This window comes from Argiope bruennichi, chromosome 2 (assembly GCF_947563725.1).
Source record: "Argiope bruennichi chromosome 2, qqArgBrue1.1, whole genome shotgun sequence".
NCBI lineage: Eukaryota > Metazoa > Arthropoda > Arachnida > Araneae > Araneidae > Argiope > Argiope bruennichi.
Genome location: NC_079152.1, coordinates 130,835,716 through 130,851,961, shown reverse-complemented (window position 1 = coordinate 130,851,961; position 16,246 = coordinate 130,835,716). Strand labels below are relative to the sequence as shown.

Below are 16,246 nucleotides of genomic sequence, written 5' to 3'. Positions count from 1 at the left end.
GGAAGATCCTGCCAAGAGCGATGATAGCCTTTTTCCTTACTTAGTCTCATCCTAGCCTTCAACTTTCTTCGTCAGTATTTATTCCTTACATATGACAAATATAATTGCTTTTTGAAGATATTATCAAGTGTATTTTCAAAATTGGATAGATTTTTTCTTTCTAATTTATCTTTGAGGTTCCGATTCTTCCTTTATTCCCGACTTCTCTTTTTCTAAAAGACAGCTATATTATTTTTCAAGAAACCCTTCCATTCCTTCATTAACTTGACAGTCGAGAATTCAGTAGAAATTTGTCAGCTCTTCTTAAATTGTTTACACTTCCTATTGATACTTGGTGCCTTTTTTTCTAGTTAATGCCATTTCTAGGTATCTATAAGCACTTATAACTTATTCAGACAGCGTTCTGAAATCGCAAATAAAAATTCGTATGTTTTGTCAATTCAGGGGAGGAGGAGGGCTCTATTTTAAGGCATGGAACTTTTGAAAGAAAATTTCTTTGAAATCTATTATTCTTTTAAGCATATACTGCTTTCTACTTTATTCACACTATTCTTTTTAATGAACTATTGACTCTTGATAAAGGGGGAGGGGGATGAAGAGAAAATTAAATATTTGCATCCATTTTTTTAAAAAAAATTTAACAGAGGGAATATTTCAAATCTTTTAAATATAAACTTTCACTATATACAGTAGGGTAAAACGAAGATGGGATTATCATTTTTTTTTTTTAGATTTTAACTTGGTAATAATGGATAAAAGTTGTCTTTTAGGTTAAAAGAATTAAAAATTTGTTTGCAATATTGCATCATTTTCATGTGCCGCAAAGAGTTTAAAATTTGTAACAAAAATTGACAAACTTTAATAGGGTTTTTAAATTTATTTTTTTTTTTAAATTTTAGTTTGGTAACAGTGGGGGAAAAGTTGTCATTTAGGTACAAAATGAATTTTTAAAAAATCAGTTAACATTGTTTTCGTGCCGCAAGGAACTTTCAGTTTGTAAAAAAAAAAAAAAAATTATAAACATGGATAAAAAAAAATTTATGAATTTTTCGAATATATAATGTTAAAAAAAGGTGGTTTTAAATACATATATAAGCATTACAATTCAAAAAAAATTATTAATTACAAAATATAATAATGATAAAAAAATATTTTTAATGACAAATTTTGTGTTTCTCATTTCTGTATTCTTTATGATTACAAAAATTAATGACAAATTTTTTGTTTGTACTTCATTGCCACAATAAACTTTTTTGATTAAATTTTGGGATATTCACATGTGAATCAATTTTTACTCTTATGTATTCTTCTCTTGCGATTGATTGAGTCGATTCAGTTACCAATTACACAACTCTTTCCACTGTTTGCGTGTGACAAGGAAGCCAGGGAAAGTCGATAATCGGGTCCACTATATTATTTGGTTCAGCTTCAGATATCTTTCTTATAAAGTCTTTGAGAGAGTCACTGGAAACATATTTTAACAGGGGGGGGGTCAATTAAGTCGTTTTCAAGCCATGAGATCATGGCGATGCAATCCTTTGTATCGACGTTTATCTTTGGAACTTCCTGACTTCGCCTCTACTTTCTGATCTTGATTTTAAAACATGTCGTAAATCAAGTTCTCTGAATTTTACTTTCATCACTTAGAATGGACAAAAGGATATTTTCTGGAGCAGCAAAGTACCCATTTTTTTTTTTTTTTTTTGAATAAGCGGGCTTATAACATTTTTGAGATCGTCAGAGAGATAGCATGAATATGAGATACGGTTAAATGGATATTTGAAACCATAAGTACATGAAGGTTTTAACAATATGAAGCCGCACAGGAACACCTACACTGACACAATATACTCATCCAGTGTCTTCATTTGGATTTTCAGTTGCCGTATACAAACTAAGCACGCGGTTAGTTAATATCAACTACCTGGATGAGCAAGTTTTCCAGGGTTTGTTCAAGATAAATCTATAAGTAAAATATAGCGTTACACATATCCAATAAATATTTTTGATCTGTACTTAAATCATTTTTGTCCTCCAAAAGTGGAAGGCTATTTTCAATTTGTAAGAAAGTAACCACGGGAAGATCAGCACATTTTTCTAGTTGCTGACCTACTTCGCCTTTAAACTAATTGGGTCCCTTAGTTTTACCATCTAAATGATAACAAAGATGTTGCAGTGGTATCTCATTATAATGGAACAAACAAATTAACCATTGTAAAGGTCTTCCTATTTCCTTTTCCATCAAAGAAATCACACCATTATTATGTCCACTGTTTACAATGGTACCATCACACCTAGTAGCAGTAATGTTCAAATATTGTTTGTTGTGTTCTCTATTACCAAGAAATTCTAGTACACTCTCTATGCATTTTCAGGAGCTTGCCACCGCACGCAGACAAATTTCCGCCTCAAAAGGTTCAAGTTTGCAAATTTCTTCTAAAATTTTATAAGAAATAAATTCTTTTTCGCACTCCCTCTTTTATCCTTTCTGATTATGTACTTGTTTCGCCATTCCGTTCTTGTCAAGGCTTGGAAAAGAAATCTTGACAAAAGCTAAAAATTGGACCAATATCCATGAAATTATAAAGAATAAAACTTTAAAAAAAATCGATGACTGCTTCTCCAAGTCAAGTTTTACACATACATATTAGGGTAGAACGAAAATGACCATACATTTTTTTTTTTAAGATTTTAGTTTGGTAATAGTGCGGAAAAATTGCCTTTTAGGTTAAAAACAATATTTAAAAATTATATTGCAATATTTCATTATCTTGAGGTGCCGCAAAAAAGCTTAAAATTTGTAAAAAAAAAAAAAAAAAATGGAAATTTTTAAAAAGGGCCTTTAAAAACTTTTCTTAGATTCTAGTTTGGTAATAGTGGTGAAAAGTTAGCTTTTAGGTTCAAAAAGAATTTAAAAAAATTCTAGTTGCAATACTAGTGTCGCAAAAAGCTTAAAGTTTGTAAAAAAATTGAAAAATTATAAACTTTAATAAAATATTTTTATGCATTTTCCGTTCATATAATGCTATAAAAGACGATTTTAAATACATATTTAAACATTGCAATTGGAAAAATTATTAATTACAAAGTATAATACAATATTTTTAAATCCGATTTTGCTTTACTTACTTCTGTATCCTTAATGATTATAAATATTACACCTGCAAAATGCTTGTTTCTACTTCATTGCCAAATAAAACTGTTTTTTTAAATTAAACTTTGGCATATTCACACGTGAGTCAATTTTTGCTCTTATGTATCTTTCTCTTCTGAATGAACCACAGACATTTTGAGCCGTTTCGGCCACCAGTCTCACAGCTCATTCTACTGCTTGCATGTGACAAGGAAGCCGGGGAAAATCGATGGCCGATTCCCCTATACTATTTGGTTCAGCTTCAGATGTCTTCTGTATGAAGTTTTAACTTACTATTAAACCGCACATCCACTTGGTAGCTTTAACGCTTCTTGATGGATCTGGTTGACTTGCCTCTTTTTGTAAAGAACTCCGTTGTTCAACATTGTCATTATCGGCAGTAATCGTTTCTGCACTAGTATATTTTTGCCTGTTCTTGATTCAACTTAACTATTCTCTGCAGTTCTTCGCTCTTTGTTGCTTCTTTCTTCCTCAAAGCGCTTGTGGTATCAATATAACCATTTTCCTGTCTTTTATTCCATAAATGCAATTTTTTTATACAAGTCAGCAATATCAAATAAACGTCTAGCTACCTCTCTTAATTCTGTGAGGTTGGAATTAAACTCATCTGAACATTTCTGCTTTTACACTATGATAAATTCCTGTATTTAGCAAGATAAAGTTTTTATCATTTGTGAAATTCTTTTGCTAGAAGCAATGGGAATAGAAGCTCTTGACCATATTTTTTCTAATATGGGAACTAAAGTGTTACATATTGCGCTTATAGAAGGATCCTTCTCTGAAGCAATTTTGAGATTATGTCTAATATAATAGTAGCACCAGATTCGTCAATAGTGTGTTCAACTTCAAGCAAATCACTAAATTTCCCAAAAATAGAACACTCCGATATTTGTCTTGTCTTCTCTAATTCAGACTGAGCCATTTTTACTCACAACAAAGCATACAAGCACAAACTAACAAATCATTTACACAATAGATGGAGGGGAGACGCCAATTCAACTGAACTTGGAAAAGCTACTGATCTGAAACCAGCTCTGTCCTTGTCACCTGACACAGACAAATCTCCACCTTACCTCAATAACAACCGCACCAACGACGACTCAGTGCCATGCCAGTGCAATAGCAAAACCGTTTTATACTTTTATTCATATGACAACGGCTATTTAAAGCTTTTTATTTCATAATCGAGGCACACAAAAATCCTTAAAAGTTGCAAAAAGTGTGTTTTCATGAAACTTTAACGTCCTCGCGGCACCTTAAGATGTGCTCTAATATTTTTTATAATTTTTATTTATCTTATATATACCAAAAGGCAACTTTACCGTACTATTACAGATTAAAAATCAAAAACTGATTTTCTCGTTCCACCTTAATACACATGTACCCATGATTGCACTACTTACTATTTATTTATTCTTTTTCCAAGTGTTTGAATACCTCTTGAATGAAATATTTTATGCATCTGTTTTAGTTTTATTGATACATTTTATTTAGCTTTTAATTTTACTAAGAAACATTTAAAGATAAGCAATCTTTTTTAAATAAGAAAGATTAAATTAGATAAAAACTTTCTTAGATAAGCATTCTAGAGAAATCAATGCATGAAAAGAAGTTTGGAAATCAAATATTAAATAAAATTCTCTTACCATAGTCATCATTTCAAACTAAAAATATTTTAAATATTTTCTAGCACTGACAAATAGTTTAAGGCCTTAAAATATATTTATCTCAAAAATATAATTAAAAAAATTAAAATTTTCTAATGCAATTGAGATAAAATTTCAAGTTATAAAGAATAGCATCTGATATTCTATTTCAAAATGAAATAAGCAAATAAAGTAAACAATTTAATTATATAAAAAAAAAAAACTTTAAAGAACTTAGAAAAAACAAACTTTGTTATGAAAAAAATAATTTATTCCACAGCTTTTATATAAAAATACACAAATTTCACAATGAACTTTATTCACAAAACCAGGACTTAACACATATATAAATATGATTTTCTTTTTAAAAATTTAGATTGCAGAGTGAACAAAAATTTAGTAAAGCCAAGTACATACACTCCCCACTGAATTTAAAGATGGAAATAAAAAAAGTTTTAAAAATCCACATATAATTTATGATGAAGGCTTTGGAATGTGATCATGATTCAAGATAAAATACAGGTTTTAAATAATGCAAAAATATAAAATTCACAAAAAATGCAATAAAGCAATAAATTAGTTTTTATTGTAAATCAGCATCATCAAACTGTCCATCTTCGATTAGATGCCAAATTTCAGGACGACCAACCGTTTTAACATGCAAATCGGAAGGCAAAAACAACCTGTTTATTTTTGATGACTCGTCATTTGTTGGGTGCTTGTATGTCTTTCTAAAATCTAAGAAAAAGTTAAAATTTGTTAATAATCATTTTTACAAAATCAATTCAAAACATTAATTTCATATGCTGAAATTCTTCTCAGTTAATGTTTTCTTAAAATCTTAGTGTTTATGAAAATATAAATATATGAGTTGATGACAGGATTGTTTCAAATTACCTGTCTTTCCACAGAATTCTTTGTTACAATTGAGATGGATAAATGTTAATTCTTTTCATTTTGTAAACAAACAAATACCCTTTAATTAGTTGAAAAAAAAAGGCTGAAATCACAATTATTCTCTCAATACTAAAGAATTTTTTAAAATAATAATAATGCTTCAAAACAACGATACATATAAACATGAAAATTGTACATTTTATCTAATAAATTGAAATCATAGTTTCAAAAATTTCAGAAGTTTCTAGAATGTATTATGACAGCTAATCTATTTTGATTCTAAATTAATTGAAGCATAATCACTTTTTAATTTAAATATTTTCTTAGTGCAATACTATTTATTTATTTTCTTTATTAACTCTGCTCTCTTGTTCAGGTTTATTTGACTGAAAGTGCCTTTGAACCCCTTATGAAGAACTACCAGTCTTAGAAGTATCACATTATTTTTTAAAAATATTTCATGCTTTTTAGTGAAGATGCTATTTTCAAAAAGTTTTTTTTTTTTATTTATATAGTTTCTATAATTTTCTTCAAAATATATTAATGTATCATACAGGTCTACATGACCCAATACTGTATTTTTTAACTGCGCTTAAAATCATACAATGCATCTATATTATTATGTTATAATATTATTAATTCAACTAAAAAAAGAAAAAAAATAAATTCTTGCAAAGCATTCACTTTGATAATAAATTAATTTGCTGAAAAGGATGTTGCACTGAAAATTTTTCTCCAATTTAGGAAATTAGAGGAAATGATCGGAAATTGAGCTAAACCATTTTATTCAAATAAACATATTACAATAGATTAATAATTACTTCTTTTCATAATCAACAATATATATCAAATAAATGATTTAAATATAGAATAAAAAATACCTTTATGTTGTCAATAAAAAATGTCTTTTGTCAATAAAACAATGATAATAAATGAGGTACTGTACAGGAAATATATATTTACATATATCAAAATCTTTATAAAATATATTTTATATCTAACATCTAAACTATAATATATAAACATAACTATATCTTATGCTATGTAATATATAGAAAGATAGCATTCTAGCGGTGATATATGTTCAATCGTTAGTCATCAAAAATGTAGTGCTGTTAGAATTTGTCTATTAGCTGGTGTTTGTTGTCCTTAGATCACTCAGTTACAGATATTTATTACATTAATTTCCTGTAATTTAAAGTTCATGATATTAGAACAATGTAAATAATATGTTTATCTCTAACCATATTATTTTTCAGAAAACATGGATTACATAAGGCCCTAGAAATAATATTAAATGTTTAGGTCACAATGCATCAAATGCTACATTTGTTTAGTAAATGCAAATTAAAAATAGTGTTAAAAAAACTGATAAAAAATTGTTATACAGATATAACATTATAGAAAATATCACAAGTATGATTTTCATTTTATAATGCTTCACTTTAATTATTATCAGACAGAAATTAAAATTTTAAAGTTATGTAATTTACTGAGTGAATGATTTTGGCAATAACAATTTATCTCCGAAATAATCAGTGCAATACAATTTTAAAAATTGTGAAATTTCAATTCAATGTAGGATCTTTGTTAAGTTTCTTTCTTTCTTTCTCCCTTCTTTTTATCTACAGAATATCCAAAAATACCATGATTCTAAACAAAAATTTCTAACTTTTTCATGAATGATAGTCAGTACAATATTTTAAAAATGACTTGAGGCATAACTTGATGTATAACTTGAGGCAGAATTTTCTTTAAACTGATATGAAAGAATTAATTAGAACAATATTTCAGTTAAAAAAATTCTATTAGTAAAAGGATTCATTACAAATGCATACAGAACATACATAAACAGAAATAAAAAAAATCATACTGTTAGGAACTTCAAAATATGAATCTATCTCCCAATCACTGTCACTGAGTACATCTGCATGAAAATTTATGCTTTTAGGAGAGCTTAGGGAAGAAGTTTCTAGAGGAAAATAAAAAATTATATATTTTTAAGCAGTTGTGAGGAGAATCATCATAACAGTAACTATACTATTCTATAAAACCAATTAAATTGGAATTTAGTTCCCATAGAATACATAATGTTTTGGGCATATAATTATTATAAGGTTTTTAATATAATTTAACCATTTAAAAAGCAATTCTTTTCTAATTATATAGAAATATTTTTAGAATTGATATAGGGTTAAGAAAAGTGATTCAATTAGTTTATTAGATAAATTTAATTTTATTTATTAATTAATTTAGTTAATAAATAATTAACAAACCAAGGCACACTATTTTGTGTCATATATGAAACTGAAGCATCTAAGTTTCTGTCTTATTTAAAAATAAGTCAGAACTTATGACAACTTACACAATTTCATACAAAGATTGATGAATCTGGAGGGAAGCATATTTCTCATGGCTCTAAGTTAAGGGTGCCGTATACACGCCACCTACAATTTTCAAACGCAATGTTATATAATATGAAGAAATATTTTAAGTCTTCTAAGTTTGCTATTGCGGTTTCTTTTTTATGAAGTCAACTGCAATCGGTAGAAGAAATAAAAACGCAGGATAAAAACCGAAGGAATTTTTCTCTCGGACATCGCGAAGTATTTTTAAATATTTATTAAAAGTCGCAAAACTTCAACTTCGCACATTTAAACAATTCTATAAATTTTTTTTATCGTAAATAAAATAAAAATAGCAAGATAAAAGCATCAGTTTTAGTATCTTCTTTTCGATGCATATTTAAATTTTTAAAAAAATGTTTAAAAACAGTATTTTAGACCTAAAATTGGAAAAATAATTTACACCCCCCCCCAATGCTCCTTTAACTCCTCCCATTCGCGGAGGAATACACTATAAACCCTCCCTTTACCCACTGATTGATTGTGACGTTTATTATCTCGTCTTCACTACATCTTACAATCTCCCCCTCAGCATTATTTTCTTTCTGCTTTTCGGGTTTTATTATTATTATTATTTTGTTTACCATCACAGCTGTGGCAATCTGAGCCTTCACAATCCACACTTGTTTCAGTGAATATACCGCACCTCTGGAAACCAATTTAGTAAATTTTTGTAAAAGAATTTGAAAGTCCAATGTTGCGATTTATTCATAAACCCAAATTTTACATATTTAGCTGCATCTCTGCTAACTGGTGATGATGGAATTGTACATGTAAAATGCTCAGCATCCTGTAAAAATATTACTTCAGATGAGGCAATCAAAACTAAAAAAATTCCATTTTGGAAATTAAATAAAGATGGAAAAACAACCATAAATAAAAATCACAAATATTATTTTCAAGTGCAAGGCATAGCACAAAAAAGCTTTTGTTTATTTTCAAAGTGGACGTCGAAGGGGCAAAAAACAGAAACAATAACTCGTAATCTAATATTTTGGGGAAAAAAAAAAAAAAAAAAAAAAAAAAAACTGAGATTCTTTTATTTTGACTGTTTATTGCCAGAACTTGATCCCATATATCCTAGATAAATGAAAATTCGAGATCCTTCTGCGATTATAGAGGCCTAAAAGGAAGGGGAAAAAAAAAAAAAAAATAGAAAACACAATAAGAATGTTTCCGTAGCTTTTTTTTCCTCGATATTTTTAATAATCGTACTTTTTTATATATAATTCAGAAATCAATGCTATTCTGTCTGCATTTTTTTGTAAACATTTTATTTGATCTTGCATTTATGAGATCTTGTACATACATTTATCTTATTCATATATCTTGCAATAAATGGTAATTAATTCTAATGTTAATAGAAAACTAAGACTTTTTATCAGTAAAAATAATTAGCGGAATTAAATTAAGAAGAGAAGTAAGATATAAGAAAATCTCTTTTATTTACTAATATTTGAATATTCTCATGTTTCTGAATGAGTTTTCTTCAAAATCGCTAAACTCGTAAAAGGGAAGAAATGTATGTGTGTGTATGTATATTGCAATAGTTCACTAAGCAATATCTTTATTAAGAAACTAGCCGCCTTTGGCGACCATCTGGTTCGCCAGTGTAAATGATCTCTAAAATATTCAATTATATATTTTATGGTCTCTTAATGACTTATTCTGCAGAATATTTAGCTATTAAAGCTTCAAATTTTGATAGTTATATAATTCAGTCATACTATTATGTAGGCCTTAAACAGTTCTTTTCATTGTATTGTTTATCTCTTTCTAATTTTCTGTCAATATAAAAACATTTTTTACTGAAATCAAGCACATCTTTTTTTTTTTTTAAATATGAAAATTGAAAGCAGTCGTTCAGCATTGCAGTTGTATGTGCATTGCAGAATTTCGTAATTTATATAATATCTTAAAGAATTATTCAACAAAAGTTTCTCTGATTCATCGTACAATTCTGTTTTTAGTTTTACTTTCAAAATATTTAAATGATACAAATGAAAATATATTATTTGACTTCATTCAGTAAATGTTCTTATGAAAAAATTATGAAGTTTAAATTTTACACAGTCTTTTTGTTCTAAGGATTCATATTCTGCGAAATACTCTTAATACTTCAACTTTGAAATAAATAAATAAAAATGTTTCTTTCTTCTACTATAAAATCTATCAGTTTTTATATATCAATAGTAGAATAATCAATATTTTCATAATCATAGGCCAATCGCTGTTGAGAAAACCTGGTAAAAGATTGGCGTATCTTTTTTGAGACAATCTATGAAGTCGTCTAAAATCGCCAGTTTTTATAGAAGAGCGATATTCAAATTTCATAAATTATTCAGTTTTAGTTAATGATTTAATTGATTGGAGTTCAACAATTTTTATTTAAAATATTGGTGTCTCAATAACATTTTGTTAAATATGATTCAAAGGACCTATGTAATAATTTAAAATTCTTAATTCATCGGAGCATTTACTGACTCATGTTACGTAAAATATAATTGTTTAGTTCATTTAGACCATTTTTTTAGCAGATGCATGCCCCTTGATTAAAATTGATTATCCTATAAATATATATTAAACCATGTTTGCCTTAAATTTAACTGATTTAATTAATAATATAGATATTGTAAAAGATCATGGAAATCTTTTCCTCCATTTACTTTTTAGAAAATATATTTCAAATTTTTTTTTGCTTCATACAGATACTTGCTGAAATTTATACTTTTATGTATTTAATTTGCAATAATAGTTGTTTTATTTTTTTAATTTGAACTTCTGTCAATGTAATGCAATACATTGATAAAACCTAATTTTTTCCCATCGACGTGCTCATGCAGATTAAATTTTATTTTTATTTTGTGCGAAATATATTGTTGAAAAATAAGGTTAAAATATTCCTTTAAAAACTCGTTAAAAATCGAAACTTAATTTATAGGTTAAAGAATTTGTATCAATAAAAAGATAATTTTTTTAGCTCTATCTTGACGCAAGAATCAATTTTGTGCTGTAATATTTTCGGAAGTTATAGCGTTGTAATTTTTATAAAGCGTATTCATTTTTAAATCCTGTTACTCCTTAATGTAATAAATTATTGAATGAATAAGGATCAGTGTTAGTGAAATGAATTAATATTAGATAAGAATATTATCTGTAATGCGCATAAACACTGCTGATAAGCTTTCAGAAATGCGGAACAGTCTTGACTTATGCTGAATGTCACAGAGAGAAAGGTTTGCAGTCAGTTTACTCATTTCTTTGTTAAATATAGACGACCATATTATACATATTGTGAAATATTGATTCATTTTTTTTGTAAAAATTTTCAAATCCTTTTCATTATTTTCATATTATTTTTTTATATATAAATGAAAATTATTACAAATCTTATATGAATGTTCAGTCTGAAATATTTCAGAATTCTGACACGAAGTATAGAACCCTGGGTAAGCAGATGAATGGTGGTACTTGCAAAATCCAATACATAATTAAATCAAAATAAATTTAGAAATGATCACTCAATTAATGGGTTGAAAATTTCAAAACCCAGGAGACATTTAATCTAATATATGCATTTTACAATTTAATTCATTATTTTTCGTCCAATTTATGCCCATTATCATATTAAGTTGGCTATATTCCACGCTTAGAAAAGCAGAGGAATAGAATGCGCCCTAACATTATTTTCAAAATAATTATATTTATCTTTTCTTTTTAATATGGTACAAATGAGACATTTAATTAAAATTTAAGATACTCTCTTTTTTTGAGAAAATCAGGCAGAAATCAGGAATACCTCAGTGACACAGAAACACTCGGTCATTTTACACATATCAAATATGTAGCAAGAGTTGATAAAATTCAACTTGCTTTTGTTCGTTTTCTTTCTCAATTAAACTTATTGAATATTTTTTAAATAAATAATTTACTTATAACCCCCCCTCCCCCTCCAAAAAATGAAACATTTTATTAAAATTCGTTGTTAGTACTAAAACAATTGAGAGAAAGGACTGAGCCCATTCTTTGAGGATGAATCCGAAGTCTTACAATTTCATAGGTATATAGACCTTGCCCGATCCTCCTGGATTGAAAAATTAATAAACGCAATTATTGTTAAAAATTAGTGTCAAAACGAAATACTATAAATACTGTATTATTCGCTTATTCCTTCTAAATTACAGGATTCTCTAATATTAATTAACAGAATTATGAAGAGCAATTAAATGACCAAAAATCGAAGTGCTTCAATAGTTAATCAGTTCTATGTTTTAAAAGTACTGCTGACATTCACTCGGTGCTCAGTAGGATTTTTTGAGCAAACAGGGAAAATCTAAAATATCTTATCTAAACAAGTTTGGATGGCTCATTACCCCCACCCCTCTCGTGACGTTCGAACTAAAGGAAGTGTCGGTTTTCGAAAGACCTCTTGAAAGAGTAAGGGAAAGTTTTATTGTGGGTTGTTCAACGGGTCGGTTTTCCTTCTGAAAGTCACACTCTCACGGCAATATCTCCAGGGGATTAGGAATTCTTTTCTTGTTGGGTGTTATTCGGCTTGTCAATCAAACCTCCTTCAATAATTTGGTCAACGCCTTACTCCCCCAATCACCAGGAGGCGCTTTCATCGACATCGGGTTTCTTTTACTGTATATGACACTCTCATATACAGAGAGAGTTCTCTGTATATGGCTCTCTTAAGAGTGCCATATACAGAGAAAAGGACTGTGTAAAATTTAAACTTCATAATTTTTTCAAAAGAATATTTATTGAATGAAGTCAAATAATATATTTTCATTTGTATCATTTAAATATTTTGAAAGTAAAACTAAAAACAGAATTGTACGATGAATCAGATAAATTTTTGTTGAATAATTCTTTAAGATATTGTATAAATTACGAAAATTATTCTGCAATGAGCATACAACTGCAATGCTGAACGCCTCTGCTCTGAATTTTCATATTTTTTTAAAAAAAAAAGATGCGCTTGGTTTCAGTAAAAAATGTTTTTATATTGACAGAAAATTAGTAAGAGATAAACAATACAATGAACAGAACTGTTTAAGACCTACATAATAGTATGACTGAATTATATAACTATCAAAATTTGAAGCTTTAATAGCTAAATATTCTGCAGAAAAAGTCATTAAGAGACCATAAAATATGTAATTGAATATTTTAGAGATCATTTATACCGGCGAACCGGCTGGTCGCCAAAGGCGGCTAGTTTCTTAATAAAGATATTGCTTAGTGAACTATTGTAATATACATACACACACATACATTTTTTCCTTTTTACGAGTATAGCGATTTTGAAGAAAACTCATTCAGAAACATGAGGATATTCAAATATTAGTAAATAACAGAGATATAGATTTTCTGATATCTTATCTTCTTTTGGGCCTCTATAATCGCAGAAGGACATCGAATTTTCATTCATCTAGGATATCTGAGATCAACAAGTTCTGGCTATAAACAGTTAAAATAAAAAAATTTCCATTTTTTTTGTTGCCAAAATATTGGATTACGAAATATTTTTTCTGTTTTCTGCCTCTTCTCCGTCCACTTTGAAAATAAACAAAAGCTTTTTTGTGTCATGTGCAGCTGGCCCTGAACTTGAAAATAATATTTGTGATTTTTATTTATGTTTGTTTTTCCATCCTTATTTAATTTCCAAAATGAAATTTTTTTAGTTTTGATTGTCTCATCCGAAGTAATATTTTTACAGGATGCTGAGCATTTTACTTCTACAATTCCATCATCACCAATTAGCGGAGATGCAGCTAAATATGCAAAATTTGGGTTTAAGAATAAACCGCAACATTGGACTTTCAAATTCTTTCACAAAAGTCTACTAAATTTGTTTCCAGGGGTGCGGTATATTCACTGAAACAAGTGTGGATTGTGAAGGCCCAGATTACCACGGCTGTGATGGTTAACAAAATAATAATAAAAAAACCGAAATGCAGAAATAAATGATGCTAAGGGGGAGATTTTAAGCCGTAGTGAAGACCAGGTAATAAACGTCACAATCAATCAGTGGGTAAAGGGAGAGTTTATAGTATATTCCTCCGGGAATGGGAGGAGTTAAAGGAGCAATGGCGGCGGGAGTGCAAATTATTTTTCCAATTTTAGGTCTAAAATAGTGTTTTTAAACATTTTTTTTTTTAAATTTAAATACGCCTCGGAAAGAAGATACTAAAACTGATGCTTTTATCTTGCTATTTTTATTTTATTTACGATAAAACTTTTTATAGAATTGTTTAAATGTGCGAAGTTGAAGTTTTGCGACTTTTAATAAATATTTAAAAAGACTTTGAGAAGACCGAGAGAAAAATTCCTTTGGTAGAAGCCGTGTTTTTATTCCTTCTACTGATTGCAGTTGACTTCATAAAAAAGAAACCGCAATAGCAAACTTAAAAGACTTAAAATATTTTTCCATAGGATAACATTACGTTTGAAAATTGTAGGTGGCGTGTATACGGCACCCTTAACGCGCGATCGTAGTTTAACCCCTTGCTTGGCACACTTTTCAAAAATCGCCAACCAAGAGCTTGCGCCGTGTTTTCCGGAGGAGTGCTAGACTAGAGAAAACGGGGATTGCCAGCTTTGGCGCGTTATCGCCAATGGCGAAGAAGGGAGTTAAACTACGATTCATCCAAAAGTGTTAAAATATATTAAAATTCCACTTCAAAATTAAAAGTAGAAAATTTCAGAGGTTTCTATATACAGGGGTGTTTGTGGGACCCCAAAAAATCCCCGGAAACTTTTACGGACTTACTACCGGCATTTTGGAGTTTCGAGAAGGGGGGGGGGGGGAGAAATGAAAAATTACAATTATGAAGTATTGAATGACCTAATTATAAAAGTTCAATGAATTACTTTTTTTGCAAAATTAATAACCATAAATTTTCAAACATATAAACTACTACATTTTATGCAAATCTTTTAAATTACCTGAATTAATTCTTTTAAAAAAATTATCTAATTTCTGCTGCTTTTTTTTTTATTTTCTGATGTTTGTGGGCTTGTCTTTCTTTTGTGGTGAACTTCATAATTGCAGGAAGGTTGACTTTTATTTTCCTCATTTACAGTTGAAGAAATTTCCACGAGAACTGCACATGCAGAGGTAGAAGCAGTTTGCTTTTCTGCTAATGTAGAAGGTTTTTCAGAGACTTTTATAGGTGACTCATCTGAAATACAAGTCCTCTTGATATGTTTTCCAACTTCTGTTCATATTCAGTAAGAGATCTTTGTGAATTGGATCAGTCATTGGATTTTTTGAGCCATATTTTTCACATGAGGTTTCTTTAGAAGCCATTAAATCATATTTAATAGTCTGCACTGCATCTAGGGAATCAATCTTAAGAGAGGTTCTATAGTCAGTGACAAGTGTATCCATTAAGTTGAATGCACTTTCCACTAATGGGCCATGGAAGCAGCTAAGGCAGGCTTTGACCAATTTAGCCAATGTAGGATACTTATAATCATTTGTGAAATCATCTTTTAAATTAAAAACTTTAGACCAATATTTATCAATTGTACACTTGACTTGATTTCCACTTTCATCAGATGTGTAGAGCATTTCTTTGGTGATATCAATATCACTCTGGTATAACCTTATTTCAGCTTCTACTTTTGACTTTTCATTATCACTAAAAATATGGGACATAAAAGATGATAATTTTTCAAAAGCTAATATTGTACTGGTTTTACCTCTTAGCTCTGGATCTAATGCTGTAAAACTAATTAGATATGAATTTTTAAGGGGTAATTTCTGTTTCATATGCTGAAATTTCTAAATGAAATTCTCTTGCGTACATAAATAAAAAAATATTTCAATAAGCGAAACGAAAAATTTACACGTGCATCAATAAATGAAACGAAAATTTTACACAGCGAAGAAAAAAAAGTTCCGAAGCGATCAATGACAAATAGCTAATACGGCGAAAAATCCCCCTTCTCTACTTATTGGCACCACGCCAGTAGAGATAAGACCTTTGAACCCAGAGTCACGTTATCGCACATCTGGTCGAACGAAGTCTCCCCCTTTTTTTTCTGCCGCGCCTACTTGCCGAAAAGAATCCAGAAGAGAATGTCCGAGAACCGGGGGAATGAGTCATAACTCGCAATAAGGAAAGAACAAA

General features: G+C 29.0%; 1 protein-coding gene across 5 annotated transcripts in view; it reads right to left on the bottom strand.

Moving 5' to 3' along the window:
• Positions 1-5,081: 5,081 nt before the first annotated feature.
• The window catches only part of LOC129961977 (leucine-rich repeat protein SHOC-2-like), a 47,820-nt gene continuing 36,655 nt past the window's right edge, over positions 5,082-16,246 (bottom strand). For all 5 annotated transcript variants that reach the window (XM_056075628.1, XM_056075630.1, XM_056075632.1 and 2 more), the window contains 2 exons: positions 7,571-7,669; positions 5,082-5,538 (listed from right to left, as the gene is read on the bottom strand). In XM_056075628.1, coding sequence (XP_055931603.1) covers positions 5,384-5,538; positions 7,571-7,669 — 254 coding nt within the window. In that variant the 3' untranslated portion in view covers positions 5,082-5,383. The remainder of the gene's footprint in view (positions 5,539-7,570; positions 7,670-16,246) is intronic.